The sequence below is a fragment of the Parasteatoda tepidariorum genome, chromosome 5, assembly GCF_043381705.1.
Source record: "Parasteatoda tepidariorum isolate YZ-2023 chromosome 5, CAS_Ptep_4.0, whole genome shotgun sequence".
Classification (NCBI taxonomy): Eukaryota; Metazoa; Arthropoda; class Arachnida; order Araneae; family Theridiidae; genus Parasteatoda; species Parasteatoda tepidariorum.
Genome location: NC_092208.1, coordinates 16,529,107 through 16,552,084, shown reverse-complemented (window position 1 = coordinate 16,552,084; position 22,978 = coordinate 16,529,107). Strand labels below are relative to the sequence as shown.

At 27.7% G+C, this 22,978-nt stretch overlaps 1 protein-coding gene across 6 annotated transcripts in view; it reads left to right on the top strand.

The window, feature by feature from the left end:
* LOC107456962 (uncharacterized) overlaps positions 1-14,451 on the top strand; it is a 28,642-nt gene extending 14,191 nt beyond the window's left edge. For all 6 annotated transcript variants that reach the window (XM_016074966.3, XM_016074969.3, XM_016074967.4 and 3 more), the window contains exons 7-13: positions 674-760; positions 1,681-1,728; positions 1,913-1,971; positions 4,162-4,230; positions 5,053-5,137; positions 7,835-7,949; positions 11,370-14,451. In XM_016074966.3, the coding sequence (XP_015930452.2) occupies positions 674-760; positions 1,681-1,728; positions 1,913-1,971; positions 4,162-4,230; positions 5,053-5,137; positions 7,835-7,949; positions 11,370-11,731 (825 nt within the window). In that variant the 3' untranslated portion in view covers positions 11,732-14,451. The remainder of the gene's footprint in view (positions 1-673; positions 761-1,680; positions 1,729-1,912; positions 1,972-4,161; positions 4,231-5,052; positions 5,138-7,834; positions 7,950-11,369) is intronic.
* Positions 14,452-22,978: the final 8,527 nt, after the last annotated feature.

Genomic DNA, 22,978 nt, shown 5'->3' with positions numbered 1-22,978 from the left:
TTTACTAATTAAATAACTGTTTTTTGTACTGTTATTTAATAATATTTTTAACAATTACTATAATAATTTTTATTTTCAATGAAATTCAAAGTGAAATTTTACTTCAAATATGCAAATGACAATTTTATAATCTGTGTTGAAACAAAAGTATCATTTTTTGTTAATGGGATTATTGTCTACAAATATTTTAACTATTGATTATTCTGTAGTTAGCGCTTCTTAAAAACTTTCAATATTTACAGGGAAAATCTTAATGTTTCTGAGTTTATAGGCTTTGATCATTGTTTTATAAAGTTTGGCATTTTTGTTTGAAATATGCATTTTCATAATGACATTCTTATAAATTTTTAATATAATTTTTTTAACTTTATATGCACAACTTCTGAAATGAATATATTGTGTCATTGAAGAACTAATAAGTATTCTGTTACATTACACTGAATTTAATAAATGTGAATCAAATTTACTAAATAAAGATTATTATTCAGATTTTGATAATTATTGGACGGTTTAATTTTGAAAATATAAATTTATAAACACTAAAATTGTTTCTATTTTATCCTTTGCTTATCTTAAAATATTGAAAAGTTTATATATTTAAATATGTGCATGGTTTCTTGACCTTTTTAAAACATTTTAATTTCTGTTGAATCATATGATTTCCACTTTTTAGATTCCAGATTTACATTTAACTGAAGATGAAATGAAACTGATTAAGAAAGAAGGCTTACACATTCCTACTCATCTCCCACTCACAAAGGTATATTAATTCAATACTTAACCTTGATAACCTAAAGATTACCAAATTTTGTTTTGATTCTGTGTGCTTATGCATAGATTTACAATAAAATATATATGCTGTGAATTAAATGTTATGAAAATTTTTTTTTTCACGGAATAAGAATTTGTAAGCACAACTAAGTAAAATTTCCCACATTGTTTTTCTCCTTTGACGCTCATTAAAAATCTATATTTTTTGTTAGCAATATTAATTAGCTAAGAGGCAAACATTTTGACAATCTATTTTTTTTCTCTTATTTTAAGTAGCTATCTGTTATTGTTTGAAAAATATTTCAATTACGTTTCAAATTATTATAATGGATATATGACTGGAATTAAATTCTTGGCAGTGGCCTCAAGGAATTCTCTTTCTTATAATATTTAACGTTTTTTTTCCTTCCCCCCATATAAGTGGGTGTTACCAGTCCCTTATTATATTTCACAGAGACTAAGCATTTGTTAGAATAGAAGTTACTTTTCAGAAAAACGACAAATCAGTGATAGTTATGAATTTTTTAGAAAGGTAAGCAGGTATTTTTTAAACTTTTCAAGCAAAGCACACATTGTTAGATTCTTTTTTTTTTATTCATTTTTTATTTTATTTCTCTTTCATATTTTTTTATGTCATCAACTAAGGTGTTTTTGATAAATTAGCATCTAGCAAAGATCTTACGTTATATTTATTTAAGACATTTTTATAAGAAATAAAGCAAAACATTCCTTTAAGCCACCAATAAGGATTAAACTAAGGATAAAATTTAAGTATCTTTGGAGCTTTTGCCATATTAAGCCTTTTCACTACCAGTAGAACCCAAATTTGCGGCACAGATTTTTTCGTTAAGAAACATGTTAATTAGATAAAAGTTAACCATTTTATTTTATGTATTGTTTATCTTATAGGCTGAAGAAAAAGAGCTGAAAAGAATTCGCAGAAAAATAAGAAATAAGGTAAGACTTCCATATTGAAAACAAGCTAAATATTTTAAGTTTTGCTTATGTTAATTATATTATTTTGCTTCATTAATTTTTTTAAAAGTTGTATAGAGTTGAAGTTAAATAACTCTAAAATTATTATAATAATTTTTTTAACTTAAGTTGCATTTAGTTTTGATAATATTTATTATTATTTTAGCATTCAGCTCAAGAAAGCCGCAAACGGAAAAAAGAATATGTGGATGGCTTAGAAAATAGGTAATTATTTCTAATGTGAAAATTTAGAATAGGATTATGAAACCTAATGAATTTGTCGGCCAAAAATAGCCCGCAAATTTCTTATTAGTCAATGGCCTTTGAATTGTCTAATATATTAATAAATATGTAAAAGAAAAAAAAAGAGAATTATTTTTCGAGCTAGGCTTTGTTACAGTAAGTTATTAATCTAGTTCACAACCTTTCTCAAAGAATCTGAATGTAACCATTATGAAAGTTCAATTAATGCAATGGGGTCAGTGTTTGCAATGAAATGTAATCAATGAATAACTTGTGAAAATTAACTAAAAATAAAAAGAAAATTTCAAAAGTCTGTAAGAAAAGAAAATTATAATTTTTCAAAATGCTGGCAACAAACGTCAAATTTTTTTAAAATACTGTATTAGTAAAAAATTGTTTTCCGAATAATTAAATTTTAGGATAAATGTAAATTTAAGTTACCCTTTTGTGTATAGCTATAAACTCACCATAATTTGCTTTCTAGCATTATAAATAGGTATATTTGTTTGAATTTATTTGCATTTTTATAAAATTATACAGTGAAATCCCATTATAGTGGTTGGTGAACTTGGTTGTAGTGAACCTTTTCATTGGTCCCTTCCCAAATTCCATTTAGATAATGTTTTTTTAAACACTTATAATGTATAGGTGAGAAAATGGTAGTTTGGTTATAGTGGACTCAAGTTTCATTTCCTTAAGTTTTTCTCAGTCCTCCAACTTTAAACTTGCATGTGCATGCTGCTCACCTCCATTCAAAAAGTCAAGTGCATTAAGCTCTTATTTCTACCTCCAAATATGACTTCTGTGTTGCAGCTCAAAGACCATGACGTTATTCAGAGTCTGAAGTCCCACTATGAAAGATAACTATTGATGCATGTTTTAGAAAACTACGAAGAAAGCAACACAGACACAGAATATAGCATCTCTTCTAGTTTTGTTTGAAAAATGATAGAGGCAGGTGACACCAATAACAATTTGCAACTGTTTCTGAAACACAGGTCTTTCGAAGGAAGAAAAAGACTCCAATGTGAAGGAATTAGATGATGAAGACAATTTATCTATCTCTAATGGCTAGAAAAACAGGAAGACATTTTTCCTGGGAATGTATTGATCAATTTGAATGTTGCAATGATGAAGTGAGCATTTCTGGTACCCCTACCTGTGATGGCATTGTCTCTGAAATTCAACAAATGAATGAAGATTAGGAAGAATATCAATTAGAAGAAAATAAAATTTCAGCATCATCTATATATGAAGTAAAACACACAGTAAACAATCCTGAATGTTTTTTTCTACAGAAAATATGGATCAGAAAGTCCTGAATTCTGAATTCCCCTGCATATTGAAGATAAGAAAATTGTTGAACTCTATTTAAATCGAATTGTCTTTCAATCAAAAATCACTAATTTCTTTCATAAAATGTAAAATTAAAAATCCATTTTTAGCTAAGTTAGTATTTCTCTCTATAAAGTTTAATTTATTATCTATTTAATTCGTTAATAATTTTTAAAACAAATTATGCAAAATCGCAATCCCTATTTTCAGTAATTCAACTATCATATGCTAAAATATATTTTTAAAGAAATTTGGATGCAAGAAACCAATGTTTATAGTGGACATATTAGACACAGACAGTTCACTGTAGCAGGGCTTGATTGTACATAGTAAAAGATTAATTATACATTTGTAACTCAATTATGTTACTTTCGAATAAAATCTTAATACTCTTTGTATTTCTTTAATTACAACATTATGTTAATGTTGGCCGCCAAAACTTGTCTTTTGTAATTTTTGTGGAATAAGCAAGAATGGTAGTACATCTGATCTTTAGTTAGATTTAAGTAATTCGTAAACAGTTTTTTAATCTTTTACGAGGCAGAAAATTTGTATCAAAAAGTGTATTCAAGAACAGCCCAGAGGATTGGTCATCGTATACATATCCACATGAATATGATTTGCTTTATGTTTACATTTTTCAAAATGAAAAGTAGTTAATCTAAAGGTGTTAAATAGATAATAATTATTACAATTTTAGAGGTTTATATTATCAAAAATAAGTAACATAGTTTTTATCCCACTGTCCTTGGAAGGTTTAAGCATTTAGTTATAAATAATATTACTTAAATAGTTAATAAGATGTAGCTTTTTTGGTAACATTTGTTTTCATTTTAGAGTTAAAATTTGTACAACAGAAAATATGCGGTTGCAGAAAAAAGTGCAAGTGTTAGAAAACCAACAAAAGTAAGTTTTTGTGGCTGAATTTATGTATCTGAATAAATTTATATTGAAAATGCTTAACTGTTAAAAAGGAAAAAAGATATGGCAGGTAAAAAATTACTAATTTTTAATTGTGCTATTTGAATTGTATATTGATCAAAAGAAATAGCTTTTGTTTTAATTATTAGAATTTATTATCTACTTTGAATTCAAAGCTTTATTGATATTATTTGAATTGAAGTAAGTTATGTTTTATAATCTTAAAAATTCAGTGATTTTTATAATTGTAATTAATATTGAACTAATCTTTAAAATTAGTATAAATATAGTTGGATATTAATATCTTATATGCAATGAGTGCATTTAGAGTTATCATAAAGTACTCAGTATGCACAGTTATCAGAATTCTTTATTATGGGCAATAAATTGCATGTTTCCTGCCCAAAACTAAAAATTCTGACTGCTTAGTTGATTAACTATGTATGTAGCTTTTATTAATGATAGTAAATAAATAAAATAGATCAACTAAATGTGCATGGAACAGTTAGTTATTATTAAATTAAAATAATGATAGACTGAGTTATTATTAAGAAAATAACTATTATTATTATTTTTTGTAAATTTTTTAGAAAAAAAGCTAATTATTATTGTTCTGAGGAAGGAAAATGGTTTTAAAGTATTTTCAAAGTTTGAACACTTCGAATTAATATTAGACGTAGCTTTTACTGCAAATTTGAATACAGAATTCAAACATAATTTGAAAACGCTTTTTTATTTTATTTTATGTATTTTATTTTTAAAACATTCTATTAGATGTGGCTAATATTTCCGCATTGTTACCTACAGAGGTTTGTTGGATCAAATTAAACATTTGCAATCAGTCATTGCTGGAAGTTCTACAAAACAAGTTCCAACTAGCACATGTTTTATGGTAAGTATCATTTATCAAATTATTTGAATGGGTTGTGATAAATCAAGAATTTAAATTATATTGTATTGATCAATTTGGTATGGATTGTTAATTATTTGTGTGGTGGTGTCGTTCTTTTTTACTCTGGTATATTTTAATTATTATTAATAAAACTTAGTTTAAATATTGAATTTTATATCTATGCCGTGCCATAAAATTTGTCTATAAACCTAAGTTCTCTTTTCTTGTATCTCTCCAATACTCCACCCTACATTCAGTACATCATTGGTCCCTTAAAGTGGCTTTTTTATTTGGTGTTTTTTTCTCTCCCTTTTTTAATGCTTGGTCTCTACAAAATCCCTATTTTTTTTTAAGAAAAAGTTTGTATCAAATTACCAGCGTATACAAGTGCCAATTTTTTTATTATCATTCTTTAGTCAAACAAAAAAAAANTAGTAGCCAAAAAAAAAAAAAAAAAAAATATTTTTCTTCTCATTTTCCAGTTTAGGGTTGATTTTTTCTTTTTTTTTTTATATGTATAAGTAACCGTCATTGAAAGGCCAACCCAAATTTTAGAGTTTACTTCTACTAATGTTGAACTCCGTAGCCTTGTAAGTTTGAACCCAATCCAGAAGACAAGGGAACTCCTGGATCAAGTATTGGGTAAAATTTGCCTTTGTAGAGGACCTGTGGATGGAACTAATCCGGATTTGCGTTACATGGAGAGGAAAACTACAAAAACCTCCCACGCTTAGCCTGATGTCAAGAGGAATCTTAATTCGTAATCCATCTACCACTGAGGCTAATTTACATCAGCTCTGTGCGAGCTGGGTGCTGGATTCAAACCCAGTTCACCTCATTGGGAGGCAAGCGCTCTCCCCTGAACCACCATGGCACATTGGTGTTGATTTAATGAATTCTTGCAAAACTGGTTTCCAGTGCAATTCAGTGTTGGTCCAACAGAAATGACAAACTTGTGCATATTCTTTTCTTAGGCCATGCAACTAGCAAAGTTTTGTATGCTTAAAACATAGTAGCAATTGCTAACTTGCCTTTTAAAAATATGCCTATTATAAGTTATTTAAACAGTCAATAGATTGATAAACGTGGCTTCTCTGGTTTTATGAAAGAAGTTTATGTTTGTCACTTTATACAAAGTTCATAATGTCTTTTAAATAGGATTCGAAGCAATGAAATGATAAGGCTGGTAATTTCTTTATTTAACCATCATGAGGAAAATAGTTTTTACAGATAACAAAAGGAGAAGAATATTAAAAGTTCTATATTTATAAAACATTCCTTATTTAAATGGCTGACTCTAAGACCAGCTGCTGCAGAAATTCTTGTACAATGGGAATTAGTCATTAAGTACTTCCTAAAATTTTTTTCTCTGTATGCTAAATTCATTTAACAGCAATCACATCAGTATCAGAGAATTACAAAATTTCTAAAATTTGACATCAAGGTTAAATTAATTTTTATAGCAGATAGTATTGCTTTTTTCCCCCCGAATCATTTTAAATTATTTAAAAATGATGAACCAATGGTACATAAATTGTTTTAATGAAGCAAAAGAAATGTTTTTAAAATATATGTAATTCGTGAAAATAGCTTAATTGGCAAGGAAGAAGATAAATTATTACCATTGACAGATATAAAGTACAGCTTGGAGCTAAGTTATAAATTATTCAAAAAAAGGAAGAAAATCAAAAACAATTTTGTATGGTTTATCAGGGGTCCTATGTAGCCAGGATACACTTACCTTAATCCACTGGCAGTTTAGCAAATGGGCAAAATTGAGAGAAAATTTCTCCCCTATACATTATCCCTCTATCTATTAACATTTGAAAACCGGTTTTACTATACATAGAAGATTGCAGGTTAAAGTAGGACTTTTTCTTTTCAGAAACAATCAGTGAGTTAATAGATAGTTGTTAAAAATGCAATGAAATATTTTATCTAATCTTTGATATCGAAACAATTTTAAGTTAGCTTCCAAGAGGTCTAATTCATTTCAAGGCTTTACCATTTACTGTGTGTGTGTAATTTGCCGCCTTTTAGACACGTGAAGAATTTTGAAAATTAAAAACTAGAAGATTGTTCTATTGACCAGTATTGGTCAGAAATTATTGGTCAAGTAATGATGGCTAATGCGTAAGTAGGCAATTAGCCTTGTCAAATGGCAATTCTGTAATTAAACAAGGGTTCCCCGCCTCTGGCAATTTTATCTAACAAACTGCCACGGCAGGAAAAAGTTTAATGCACGTCTTGATGTCTTTTCAAGTATGAAAAATTTTCGCAATAATCCTTACTTAATCCGTATTATAAAGGGACTAATATGTTAGCATCTAATGCTCACCACATCTACAAGAACTACTTAGTGAAGGGAACTGATAGGATGAAAGAAAGATATAGAGATGAAAAATGAATCTGCTAAGAATTTATAAAACTCAATAGTCTTAAATTAGATAGAACACATTTTTAAACTAATTAATTTAGAACTAAAGCAGGTGATTCAGGGCTTATTGCTCATTTAGGGAAAAATTTGTGGATTACTAAGTCTATAATTATTTGGAGTAAATTTGAAAGTTGTTAAGTAATATAACTTAATTTTTATGTTTATTTTTTGGCAGTGTTTTCTCTATGAGACCCAAATTTATTTTCTAAATATTCCATACGTAATTTAATATTTTTTCTAATTGTGATTTGATTTTGCAGATACTGTTAGCATCATTTTTCTTATTTCTTCTACCAAGTCTTTTTCCTACAACCAACTATGAGCACAAAGGCTTGGTTTCTAACAGTAAAACTCAAGATACTGCACCTGTTGCAGGTAAGAAAATTACATATTTAGGTTTTTTTTTTATTATTCATGTCTTTCTTACATTGTATGTGGATTATAAGCTTGGCTGAATAATATGTTTAAGTTTTGAAAACACTCAATTGTAGAACATGATTCAATTGGTTATTTATACAGTATGTAATTAATTTTATTAAGTCAAAGTAAATTTCTGATGTGATTTCTTGGAAATTTAAGCTTTAAATAAATGTAGAAAATATATATAGTTTTTATTAAAGATAAATAAATATAACCATACTTTGATTTTTATACATACAATCATGAAACTGTACTAAACTTTTGATGTCTGCCAGGCTGTCAAATTTCTGCACTTTTTGGGAAATTTTTTCTAACGTTAGTTAATTTTATATTTTAATGTACGATTCTTAGTTTTATAAATTTAATTTGAAGTTATTTTTCAAACTGTTACATGTATGGGTGTGTCGGTTACATGTAGGGGAGTGTCGGGTACTCCCGCCCACTGTCAATTTCATATGTGTTGAATATTTTTTCAAGTCAATGGGCCATCGGACATTAATTGTTACATTAAAAAAAAGATTATTTTCAAAGTTTCAAGCATTTATGCAGCTGATAAGATGGTATACAATAGTTTCGAAAATATGTTGAATACAGTAGTCATGAAATTAAAAAAAATTGGTTGAATGCTTCGATTAAACTTCATTTTAATACTAAAAAAATAATTTTTTCTATACATACAGCATTAAAGTATGTAGTCTTAAGTTTAATTTGCACAAAGAAAGAAGCTTATATGTGGAAAATTGTTCGAGTAATTAAAAATTTACAAAAAAATTGGATTTCGGGTAGCCCCGCTTACATGAATGTCGGGTGTCATCGCCCAATTTTATTTCGTCGATAAATGTACGGTTGCAAAGATTATTATTTTATTGCTTCAAATTTGAATGTTACATGCATTTTTAGCAACAAATATATGTATAACATTTGTTATTGAATAATAGAATTCACTAAAAGTATATAAATATGTAATAAATAAAATTTGTGATAAAAATGATAAATGAGGTTTATCTATTGTCAATACATTGGTCATTTTCATTTACACCTGAAAAAACAGTCAAAAAACTTAATTTTTGTAACTGGGCGGGGCTGCCTGACACATTTTGAAAAGAGCTGAGAAAAATTTCTATTCTTAAATTTCTATTTTTTTAAGTTAAACTATTCTTTTTTTGGTTCATTCTTTTTGCATTATTTAATTAGATGATAAAACAATAGAAACATGCAAAAATATTGATTATTACTCAATATTACACAGAAATATAAGCAATACTCCTTAAGTGGGCAGGGCTACCCGACTCTCCCCTAAATGATTTAAAAGCTCATATTAAGTGCATTTAGTTGCAGCTCTCTCGTGATGAGGATTTTGAAGTGGTGGCAAAATTGCTAATTATTCTTAAAGCTTTAGTTTCTAATTGCCTACCCCTCTTTAAGATATTTTGTGAAAAGCGTGATTATGTGGCAGTCCTGTATCTGGGTTCTGTAATTCTCATAACATAGTAAGTTAAAAAATGAACTCTATCCTTAAACAGATGTTTAAATGGCCTTAGATCAGCATGCATAAAAAAGAATATAAAACTGCAACTGAACAAATATATTTCATGTTCAGTCCTGACCTATGTACCTGAAGCTCACTGCACAGATATGACTTCTTATGAGCCAATATTGTGGTGCCATCTCTTTACTGAGACTCATACTATTTTAGCAGAATGATATAATTACTGATATAATAATTTTGATATAATTACGTTAGAAAAGTTTTTATGAGATAATCACCTTTTACTTCTGAGGTCTTCATGTATAAAAGAATAAATATAATCGAAAGTAAAGTGAAACTGTGGACTTTTTTTTCCCTTCCTGGTATCGATATCTTATATCATAACTGGACCAACTGTTTATCTTGTTTGTTGACTGTGATTATAAGTCAAATTTGTCTAGTAGCGTTATTCTAAGTATTTCATGAGTCGACCAGGAAGAAAAAACTTACTATGAAGTTTTCTATGCTACTATATAATGTATTAGAATTGCAAGGAATTGATAAAATAGTATTAAGAACTAATTTGAATCCGATTACAAGTGACGTCATCAGAAAATTTATAACATACATTATTCTGATGTATGTAAGAATACCAATCTATAGTTTGTCTAAAGTAAAAACTTCCTTAGCCATTCATCTGGCAGTGACTATGGCAAAGAGGTAAAACTATTTCAAGTAGGGGTGTGGGGTCATTATCTAGAACGGGTTTCGGCGAGAGAAAGATTATCTTTTCCTCAGTCTATTGTGTTTGTCCCAAAGTGAAGAGAAGCTACCCTCCCTGAAATGAGCTATTCTTCTTTCCACAGCAGCAGAGGATTTCAAACTTTGTGGCAGGGGGAGTTCTTACCTTAGACAAACTATATTTATATATAAATAAATCAATGACCCATTCCCCTCTATAAGTTCACCACCAAATCAAGGAACAAGGGGTCAACTAAAACATATTTCACTGTAGCACTAAAGATTTATCAAACTTAACTTCCTGATAGGATTGTAATATTTACCAGTCAAAAATGATTTTGACCATGAAATTGAATAAAAGTGGTTTTAACCATCCAGAAGTAGTCTAAAAATCAAAACTGTTAAAAATAATCTTAAATGGTCTTAATAAGTTCTTATTAAATTTTTTTTTGAAAAATCACTTTAGTAATAATGAAAGTTAAAGTGCAGTTAAAAATGACTAAGCAATAAGAACATTAAAATGGACAGTGTGACTGTAGAAATAAGCCAGTTCGTTAAAAACACAAGTTAATAATGTAAATTTATATTACATCTGATGAATTGTTGTTCCAATGTTCTTTATTAATGAAAAAATTATTTTCTAAGTTAGGAATAATCCAAAACAAAAAAGTCTTAATTTAAAGAAAGCTAAACTTAAAAAAAAAATGAACTAAATAAAAATTATATAACCTATCATTCGTAATCCTTTTTGAAAATCAATACATATTACATAAAAAACCTTCTATAAAAAAGTAAAATTAAAATATTTACATTGTATCTAAGTGTTACATCGTGGCATTTTTTTACTTTTTAACAAACATTAAAACTTAATTTTCACATATGCTATTGAAATATATTTGATATAGTATTATATAAATGGAATAAATATCAGTGGATCAAAACTAATATTGACCAGGATGGTTTAAATTACTGTTCAAATTCTTATGGTTAAGACTGACCCAACTCTACTTTCTGACCATGGACTTTTATGGTTTCCAATTCTAAACGAATGTCAATTAAATAATGTTATAGTAAATAGTTATCCTTCTGTTTTTTTAAGTGTTCTCCTTTCATCTGGTTGCCTACTGTGCAACAGCAAATAATTTTTTTTAAACTTTCGTTTCTAGGCCGTGTCTTATTATCTGCTAAAGAAGTAGATTCTGGTCAGATAGACAAAGGCATTTCAGATGAAATCATCAACAAAAGCTTGGAGCAATACCCAGTCACTGTGAAATCTGAATTCCTTGAAGAGCCATACCAAAAACCATTCAACTCCTACCCCTCAAACATGGTGGAGTTGTCCAGCCATCAATACAACCCAACAATAGTCAATGATTTGGTTAGCAATCAACACAAAAATCCTCCAGCCTACACATGGCATGCTCCTGGATATCAGAAAGATGAAGCTGGCTTCATCGTACAAAACGACAGTCGATTTTACGATGCTGCCGATTCTCCTCACGTCGATAGAGAAGTTTTACTTCGATGAAAAAGTTGACTTTCAGTTATCTGCACAGCTATATTTTATTCTGTAACTTTGAAATAAATTGTACAGGAAATATTAGGGATGCATTGAATAGGGATTTTATAAAATTAAAATTACTTTTTTATTCAATGGAATTTTTGTTTTTCTTAAATTTATTTTATTGACAATATAAACTTTAAACATTCAAAAAAGAAATTTATTGAAGAATTTTTCCATAGCAACTGAAATTATTTTATATAACTATTTAAAAGCAAAAAGTATTTCTTCAGAAAATTCGTAAAAGTATTTTAAATTGTTTTCTTAGTAATTCATTTCATGGAATAAGCTTAAATGCCTTATACATGAAAAGTGGTGGCAGTCTTGCTGATTTGCTATTCTTGCAAAACAGTATCAAGATGTGATAAATTAAATCATTCAATGCTAATTTTCAAAAATGTTTTTTTTTTTTTTAATTCTTTTAAAAAACCTGATTTTTAAAATACAATTAAACAGTTAAAATATAACTATATCAGGAAAAACATTTAAAATACTACTTTTATTAATAGTACAGCTCAAATTCCCCTGAATCGGGGAATAAACATTTTTAATAAATCATGATATAATAGATAAAATTTTTTAAATTATTTAGTAAGAAAATCTCAATTTTAGTTTATTCTGTAATATTTTTTTTAAAATAATGAATAGCATTTTAAAGGTAATTCTTCAAGAGCTAATTGGAAATTAACAATTCTGGAGAAGTCAGTCTAAATCTTTCTATGAAAATAGATGGTTTTTTAGTAATTACATTTTATTTTCATTATTTTGTTGAACTTACAATTAGTTAAAAATTCAAAATTTTTATTTTATTATAAAAGTTATAAAATATTTTGCAATAAGCTTTTTAATGTAAAACATTTTGATCATTCTTTTATTTAAAAAATAAAATAATCAGCTACATTAAATAAATATTTAGAGAAAATTACTCAGAATTAAAAAATAAAAATGCTTTTATGACTAAGAATAAAAATTTTGTGCATCCCTAGGAGGTAGTTTATACGTACAACAGCTTGATATATTTCTTGTTTATCTGTAGCATTTTTTGATGATGTGTATACTTAAATATGCTGCTTAATATATGCCTATGAGCAAGTTTATGTGGAAGTTTTCTTCCGTGCACGTCTTTAACCAAGATAAATTCTTCGTACTGTTGCTAAGAATTAAAATCATCTGTTGTATGAACATATCTGCTATAGAATTAGAAAATATCGACTGTAATGTTTAAAAAAAAAAAATTTTTTTTTCATTTAATGAACTCTTGTATCATTTATTTCCTCTGAGTATCCGAGCGGTTTTTCTTTTGTCAGAAAACCGGTTTTTCCCATCTCATTTAACAAGAAAATAGTGTGGTGTATCGCAGAGAAATGTCAGTAAAATTTTGCTCAGGGGTTCAACTCTTAGAGGTAAAAATTAATAAAATTTAAAAATGTTTTTTATCTTAACTTTTGAAAAATTATAGCCGAAACTCAGGTAATTGAATTGGAAATTAAAAGAAATGCAGATAACATTTTTAATTGTAATTAACTTCTCTGTTTTATGATATTCCCTCCATTGGTTGCTTTATTTACGCAACTGTAAAGCAAGTACTAGTCTCAATATAATCTGCTGAATCAGTTGTTCAGTTTTTGCCACTAATGAAGACTTTTCCTTGCTAATGCATGATAATAGTTCTAGAATGCAATAGGAGAAACAATTCGTTAGTGTTCTAAATGGCTCTAAAATTAATGTATTTCATCAATGAATTGACTATATGTGTTTTCTTCAATTTAGCAATGTACTCCTATGCTGTAAAAATATATTAAAGCCTTGATTAACTAGCTGATTGTACATTGTTGAGCATAATATATATGTTACTAGCTATGCTAGCATTGTAGACAATGCCTGGCATTTTTGGGATACATATTATTATTATTATGTATTAGGATATACTTTACCAAGGCATTGTATACAATAATAATTGCTCTTTAGACAACATATGGTTGGCATATATAAATCATGAAGATAAAAACAGTGAATAAATTTTTATTTACTGTCTTTTCTTAGAAACTAAAAAAAAATAAAGTTTCTTTCTTCAAATAATCAGTTTCATGATACATAAATTTTACTTTAACATGCTTATTTGGGTTTTATTAATAATATCTGGTAAGTAAAAAAGAAAGTGTAGGAAATACTGGACAAGTTATCTGAGCAGTGGCCCTTTACCTTAAAAAGAACATTTTTGTAGGGAATATATCAGATAATGGTCCCCATATCCCTGCCAGGTTATTATCTCATTCATTATTGATTTTACATGGTGATATATGCCTTTCTTATTAAAGAAAGCAAAATAAAATATGAATCTATTTTTTGCTTTCAGAAATTACTTTCAACTAATACAAGGAATTCGTTACCATGCTAGTATGATCTGATATTTCATATTTTATTGGTTTGTCATTTGACAGTGTAATTGTATACAGTGCCTAAGCAATGTGGGAAATGCTTAATCCTTATATTCAATCTGAATTTGCTGACTTAGTAGCATACATATGTATAGAATAGAGTGGGATATGACCAGGTAGCTAATATTCAAGGACCTGTTGGAGCTAAACTATTTGACTTAAAAACTGAGAAATTTAATCAAGATATTTATTGTTAGTTGTGTAAAATATATCATTTCTGAAAAGTCATAGATGTACTACTTTTTTTTTTAATAAATTAATTTTTTTTTTGTAGAAAAAAATAAAATTACCTAGTCTTACCCAACTAGTGTGGTAAGACTGGGTACACATGTTAACTCATAAGAAATCTAGAAATACTAGAAATTCAGTAAAAAAAAAGAACAAATATTTCTATTTTTTATGACAAATTGAGAAAAGTATGCATGTAATTTACATGTGATCTTGTCAAGACCATACTCATGGGAAGGGAAAGGGACAATTATCCCAAGGCTTCTGAGGGCCGGATCAAAATTCCAACCAAAAAATGTTTCTTAATTAGTTTCTTTGGAGGAAAATTATAGAGAATTTCTTTTTATAAAAATTACAATTTTGCATAAAGAGTCTTCAAAAATTCTACAAAATATGAAAATAAGTTTTTTTTTTTTTGGTATTTGAAGAAAAAGCCCATAATAAATTTTGTTCTGGGACCTGTAAAACCTTTGTTCTGTCTCAGATGTAGTTATCTTCCTCTACAGTTCTGCAGCTTATATGCACATCAAGGGGGTACCCGAACTTACCCTGACAGCAAAGGTTATCGAAACAGAACAGTGCTATTATTGGACTGAGTTCTTGATTGCTTGCTAGGGCATGTATATTCAGTAAATGGTAAATAAGCTGGACTTAATTTTTATAACTCTAAAGTTAATTAAAGAACTGACTTTGCAAAACAACCTTATTAATAAAAAATACCCCAATATAGTAGATCCTTGACTAGTAAAGTGTAACTCGGAGTTTCTCCTTTAGAAAACAGCCAGTTTCGACATAATCAAGATACACGGTCTTACCCCACTCTTCCTTATATATGACTGTTGTATGTTTTCCTATAAATTTAGATTTTAGTTATGTTTCGAATCAGTTTTTCAATATATGCAATACAATAATTTCATATCTTTTAATGTCTCTCAAACATCAACTTTTGCTGAACTTCAGAACTGTAAATGAAATGTTAAAGCTATATGTATATATATATATTATTTTAATGAGTTTTGTTTGAAAAATTAATTTAAAAAAATTATATATTTATAAAGATTATTGTAACATAAGAGAATTTGTTTATCATGTATTCTGGACCTATAGTAACATAATTCCTATATGATATGTATATTTTTTGAATAATTTATGCAATGTGAGGGTTGTTGTCTTATAAAATGTAGCTAAATAAAATGTAAAAATTGTAGTCATTTTGATTTTAAATAAATTTTGTTTCACAGTAAGAAATAAAAATAACTTAAAAGTAACAATTGTAGGGGTTCACCCTTTTATTGTATAAAATTATTAAAAATAACTCAAAAATTATATTTATTTACAAATAATTTTTTTTGTTAGTGAATGAATGTGTTCTGTGCAGTCTAGCTTTTTGGAATCATAGTCATAGTGTAATGTAACTTTTCATACATTAACAAAACCTTTTTAATTTTTTATAATATTTCATGTTTGTGTTTTACATTTTTAAATTTAGTTTTTTCTTGATATTTTTGTTTTGATGTTTCTTTTTTTGTTTTATTGTACAGTACTACTGTATTGTTACTCAAAATAAGCATGGTGCGTGGTATAAATGAGAATGTTTGTTGTAAATATAATTATTTTGTCTATATATGACCACTTGAAAACTTGTGTATATTTGTTGTGGAATGTTCGGTTTCAAACGACTTTATTATATTGGGATATGTATTATGATCAGTAAATGAGTGGCTGAAAAATTGTGTTCTGTTCTTTATTTTTCATGAATTCTTGTTTTATTTTCATGGAGGTGTAATTCCCGGTATCAGAAATCCTCTGGAAGGGCAGCTGGAGTTGCAGGTTATTACAGCATCTGCTGATTATTTTACATATAAGTTTTCTTTTTGTATTTAAGCGCAAACAAATTGGGAAGCTGAGTCTCAATTTTAAAACATGCTATTTCAAATATAAGCGCTGAATTGAAAGAACACCATTTAAAAAAACAAAAAATGTATCTGTTAATTCATTAGACTTAATTGTATAGGACTTAAGTACAATTTAACTTAAATTTGAAAGCAACGTTTTTATAAACTTTTAAGGGATCTTATGTTTGCAAATTTTGTTAAAAGTTCATTGGATTGTGCTCTGTCTGACTACATTGTGGTCACTAATAAATTTGGATTAAAGAATATAGTGCTATTGGAGTGTGATCTTTAATACCATAAATACAGAGATAAAATGGAAAATATTTAAAGAAAAACGTGGGAATTTAAAAATATTCCCAAGCTACAGGGTATCCGCGCACCTGGAAAGTCATGAATTTCGGTATTGAACAAAATTTGTCATGATTTTAATTATTTTTTTAAAAAAACAGCATGAAAAGTCATGGATTTAGGTTGCCGAAAAATCTAGTTTTTGAAATGGAATTCACCCCCTCCCCCAATTTCATGGTGTTTGGAATATCTGAATTTGTAACAAAGTCCCCATTCACAGTGATATTTGATTAAAATATAAAATGTTTTTATCGTGTTCTTTAAAAATTGTGGTGTTCTTTCAAAAAATGAACGAAAAACATCATTTCTGGAGCAAATTATCTTTTAAACTTCTGTGATTTCAGAATTTTTGTTATTATTTTTTATTTTAAAATTTTAGCTGAAGCCAGTCATTGGCGAATTTTTTTATTCCGAAATGAGAACAGAAAAATCAGGAGTATTTCTTTCCTTTCTGATGAACAGGAAAAGTATCTTTAGAATGTAATTCTGTATTAAAAAAAGAAGAAAAAAATTATTTGCTTTTGTATTTTTTTCTGCTATTTTATTGCTTCAACTCTTTCTTTACTTTGTTTTTTAAATTTAAAATCTATAAATATGAAGATGCTGAGTATAACAGTTTTGGTTTTACCTATGATTTCAGTAAATATTATTACATATGCTTTTTTAGATTGTTGTGTTTTTGTCCGAGAAAATAGTAACTTCGTTAAGTCATGAATTTGAAATTCCGAAATGTAGCAGATACCCTGAAGCTAGCTTTCGAATAATATTTAAAATATTTTAGACATAGAGAATTTGAAGGTTTTTTATTGTGAAAAAAAAGGACAAAATGTATAAAATTATTTTGTTTTTATAATTAAGAGGTTAAATTGACTACAGTATTTTCAATTCTTGAGTAACGTTTATTTGAATAAAATTCTCATTGTTTTTAATTTTTTTCATGATTTTGAATAATAGATTTTGAATTTATTTTGGAGCATTTATATGATAACGCGTAACTCTTTTAAATCATTAGAGAATATAGAACTGAAAATTTTAAAATTCTTTTTTGTTTCATTTTATTATTTTTTAAAGAATAGTTTTAAAGTGACTATAAATGTAGCTTACTTTGTTTAGCTGTAATGCTTCCTTAAAAACTAAAGCAAGCAACAAACTAAGTGAAACTAATTTTGTTAAAGATTTTTTTCTGACTCCTAATTTTAAAGAATATTTTTTTTTTAAAATTTACTATAACCAAGAGAAACTTATTAAATCCAAAAATCTGCTGGAAAATCCAGTAGAGCTAGTTTAAGATCTTTAAAATACAGAATCTTTGAATCACACATTAAAGTACACCCCCATGAAAAAGTGTAGACAGCTTAATATTTGTTTAAAAGAAATCGCTCTCATAACTGTAGATAGATTTTGAGCATATTAGAGCTATTAGGTTACAAAAATAAAATTTTTGGCTTTATTTTCCTGAGGGTGTATTCTCGTTTGTTGTCAAATTCTTTTACCTCTTAACGGTCTTATTATTTTTAAGAAAACGGTCATCAAAGGGTCTATTTTTTTTAGTCCAAGAGAGCAGTGCCTAATTTTAGTCCGTAATTAAGCAACCAAGTTCATGCAATATAAAAAAAGAAAGAAAGAATGTTTTGTGGTTTCTCATAGATGTTTATTTATTAATAGCTAAAATAGTTACTTGAAAAAGTTTCCAGGCAAAAGACATTTTTTGCGCTGATTTCCGACCCGAAAGCAAGGGTTATTTTCTTTTTAATCTCCTTTAAAAAGAGAATTTGAATCGATTTTTAAATTATGATTTTGCAAGCTTTTAGAATTTGAACATATGATTAACATTTAATTTTTGTACAGTTTACTGCTTTTTTTATTATTTAAATAGTATTACTGATATATATTTCAGCGAGTCCCATTTATAGTAATTAGTTTAAAGCTTTTTTTTTTGTTTGTTCTCAGAATGTTTCGTTAGAACTCCCTTTTTGAACTAATTAAAAAATCTTTTAACTATCAATAATGAATTACATGCCTACCACTATCTATGGGTTAGCGTCGTAAAAAAAAAAAAAAAAACTTCGAATTCCTTTAACGTTAATCATAAATAGATAATAATAATGGATCATAATTGCAGACCATTTATAGTTATTACCTTAATAAAATTTTTGTATTTTGATGAAAGTAAAAATCCCTAAAATTCCCTTCACGTAAAATATATAGTATATTGCGCAACAGTTATCATGAAATTTATAATATCTCGTAAAATCTACTAAATTTTTTTCCATATATGTTGGCAGCTATAATATATGCATGATTAAAGGAAAATTTTAATTTAAAACTGATTNTTCTCATTGTTTTTAATTTTTTTCATGATTTTGAATAATAGATTTTGAATTTATTTTGGAGCATTTATATGATAACGCGTAACTCTTTTAAATCATTAGAGAATATAGAACTGAAAATTTTAAAATTCTTTTTTGTTTCATTTTATTTTTTAAAGAATAGTTTTAAAGTGACTATAAATGTAGTTTACTTTCTTTATATGTAATGCTTCCTTAAAAAATAAAGCAAGCAACAAAGTGAAACAAATTTTGATAAGGATTTTTTTCTGCCTCTTAATTTTAAAGAATTTTGTTTTTAATTTACTATAACCAAGAGAAACTTGTTAAATCCAAAAATCTGCTGGAAAATCCAGTAGAGTTAGTTTGAGATCATTAAAATACGGAATCTTTGAATCAGACATCAAAATACACCCTCATAAAAAAGTGCAGACTTTTTAGACAGCTTAATATTTGTTTAAAAGAAATCCCTCTTCAAATTTTTGACTTTTTAGAAAAATTTGCAGTTTTCATAACTGTAGATAGATTTAGAGCTATTTGGTTTTAAAAATAAGGTTTAATTTGGTTTTTCCTGAAGGTGTATTCTCGTTTGTTGTCAAATTTTTTAACCTCTTAACGATCTTATTATTTTCAAGAAAACTGTCATCAAAAATTTACATGAAAAAAGATGTATGTACAATACATGTATTCATTTTTGATTTTTAAATTTTTTTTTTTTAGCTTGAAATTTAAAACGCCATGTGTCAATGTAACTCTGACTCCATAATGTACAGTGCTCAAAATAAAAAAGGTATCACCCTGAATAACTTTCGTTCTAATGATCGGATTTTCACGTACTGAGTGTCAATCTTAATGGTTCCTGGGGATGAATTCAAATATGCTAATTAATTGGTGATAACTATAAAGCAAATTACAAAACCAGACACAAAAACGTACTTTCTCCTAATATTTTTTTTTTTACATATTTGGATTCCTGACCCTCAAAATAGGATAGACGAAACTCCGAAAAGATTGGATCATAAATTGGGGGGCTAGGAAACTTATACATTTGGCGATAGACACAAAAAACAGCCAAGTTACGTCGCTGTCGCAAATGAGTAATTTAAGATAACCATAGTCCAAGAGAGCAATGCCTAATTTTACTCCTTCATTAAGCAACCAAAAGTTCAAGCAATATAAAAAAAGAATGGAATAATGTTTTGTGGTTTCTCATAGAAGTTTATTTATTAATAGTTAATTGAAAAAGTTTCTAGGCAATAAAAATTTTTTGCTCTGATTTCCGACCCGAAAGCAAGTGTTATTTTCTTTTTCATCTCTTTTTAAAAAGAGAATTTGAATCGATTTTTAAATTATGATATTGCAAGATTTTAGAATTTGAACATATGATTAACATTTAATTTTTACACAATTTAATGATTTATTTATTATTATTTTTTTTATTATTTAAATAAGTATTACTGATACATATTTAAGCGAGACTCATTTATAGTACTAATTAGCTTAAAGCCTTTTTTTGTTTGTTCTCAAAATTTTTCGTTAGAACTCCCTTTTTGAATTAATTAAAAAGTCTTTTAACTATCAATAATGAATTACATGCCTACCACTATTTAAAATTATGGGTTAGCATAATAAAAAAAAAATTCAAATTCATTTAATGTTAATCATAAATAGAGAATAATAGATCATAATTGCAGACCATTTATAGTTATTAGCTTAATAAAATTTTTGTATTTTGATGACAGTAAAAATCCCCAAAATTCCCTTTACGTAAAATATATGGTATATTGCGCAACAGTTATCATGAAATTTATAATATCTCGTAAAATCAACTAAATTTTTTTCCATATATGTTGGTTGATGAAAGATGATTAAAGGAAAATTTTAATTTAAAACGGATTTTTTTTTTTAAAATCTATCAAGCTCGGCTTAAAGTACGATTTCAAAATTAATTATTTTTTAAAGTTGAGTAAGCAAATTTAAATAGTACCCTTGTTCGAAGTAAATGGGAAAAGTTTACTGGTTTAATTTCAAGACGGGACGCAAAAAATACTTCTAAATAATGCACAGTAAGTAAATCTTGTGAATAATTATGTAGTCTTACCTAAGTTTAATTTATAAGAAATAAGAAGCTTATATAAGCAAATGTTTGAGCATTCTTTTGTAACAGTTCTAAATTGGAGAACTTTTTAACGTTTAATTTTGTGAAAATTTCTTTTTTAGAATAAAATTAGTTGTCACGCATTAATATATAAATGTATACTATTTAATGTATAATTTTTTAGTCATGTGAACACGAACGGACACAATAGTGTTTTAAAACGCGTGAACACAATTGTAGCTATTAAATCGCGTGAATACGAATCGCGATGTTTGATGTAAAATCGTGACAAAGCGAAACACCATGTGCGATTTTAAAATCGTGTAAATAGGAATGATATTTTAAATCACATAAAGACGAATCGTGATGAGTTAAATTTAAGCCGCGTGAACACGAATCACGATGTTTGATTTTAAAATTGCTTGATTTTTTAAATCGCCAGAATAACGCGATATTTGAATTATAAATCGAGAGAATAAGAAATGCGTTGTTTTAATTTAAAATCGTGTGAATAAGAAACGCTGTTTGATTTTAAATTTGCGTGAATACAAATCATAATTGTATTTGAATTTAAAATCGCGTGAATAAGAAATGCAGTTTGATTTTCGACTCGCGTGAATACGTATCACGATGTTAAATTTAAAATCGCACGGATTCGAATCGCGATTTTTAAATTACGTAAATATGAACGTTGTTTTATTTTTAAATCAAATAAATATGAACCTTGATGAGCGATTTTAAAACCGAGTGAATTCAAATTGCGATGTTTGATTTTAAAATCACATAACCATGCAAAATATTATTTGTATATGAAATAAGTTCGATATGGGACTCTGAAATCGTAGGTCGAGGCAAAATTGAGATGTGTGTGTTATATGTTTATCAGGTAAATATGGATTGAAAAATATGATTCGAAAGTCACGTAGTAAGAGTAACGAATCCTTAATCACGTAAATACTAATTGCAAATCACAATGGTGGGTCATAAATCTTTTAATGCAAATTGCGATGTCTACTTCGTAAATGTCGTTAATTCGAATTGTAAGATTCGTGATTAAAAAAGAATCTGAAGAATTAAATTTTGCCTAATAGCGTTAAAAATTATAACTTGAAAATTGAACGAAGCTATAAAAACAAAAAATTTCGCAAATTAATAATCATAATTAAATTAAAGTAATCAGCTGGTGAGCATAATTTAATTAACACAACGAACGTTTTTCTAACTCGAGAGAACATATGGAGGAAAAACGGAATGAGTAGGTATCCAATAAAGATAATTTGCAAGAAATTCCGCCAGTGAAGATATTCGCTTTTCTTTAACATGCAAGCGGCGAAATAAAACTCCTCTCTGCAGAAACCATCCTTGCCTTTGACTGACTAAAAATAAATTGATCAAGATTTACATGATAAAAAAAACATGATAGTATGCATAGCTAGTTTCGATTTCGTTAAAGATTTTCAGTGTACCACTAAATGTCACAAGAATGTGAAGTGAGAATTGTCTGTCAAAGTAAAAAACTCCTCTCGTCATTCGTTTGGGGCGGTGACTATGGTTACAGGGTTTAAATATTTCAAGTTGTGTTGTTGGGTTTATAAGGACAGGTTTTTGCTCGGGTCAGACAAGCTCCCATCTTTGAAATGCGGTATTTCTTGTTTCCATAGCAGCAGATGGCTTTAGACTTTATGGCGAGGGCAGTTCTCTCTACAGACACACTATATATGTGATTTTATAGCTGAATCTTGCAAAAAGTACGTTTTGACGCAGCTGTATCCATCTTTGAAAGTTATTTAAAATGTTTATTTTTCTTTAATGCATATAAAACTTGTGAATAAAAAAAAAGTAACTATTATCTAACAATGATTTAAAGGCTTGCTACAGTT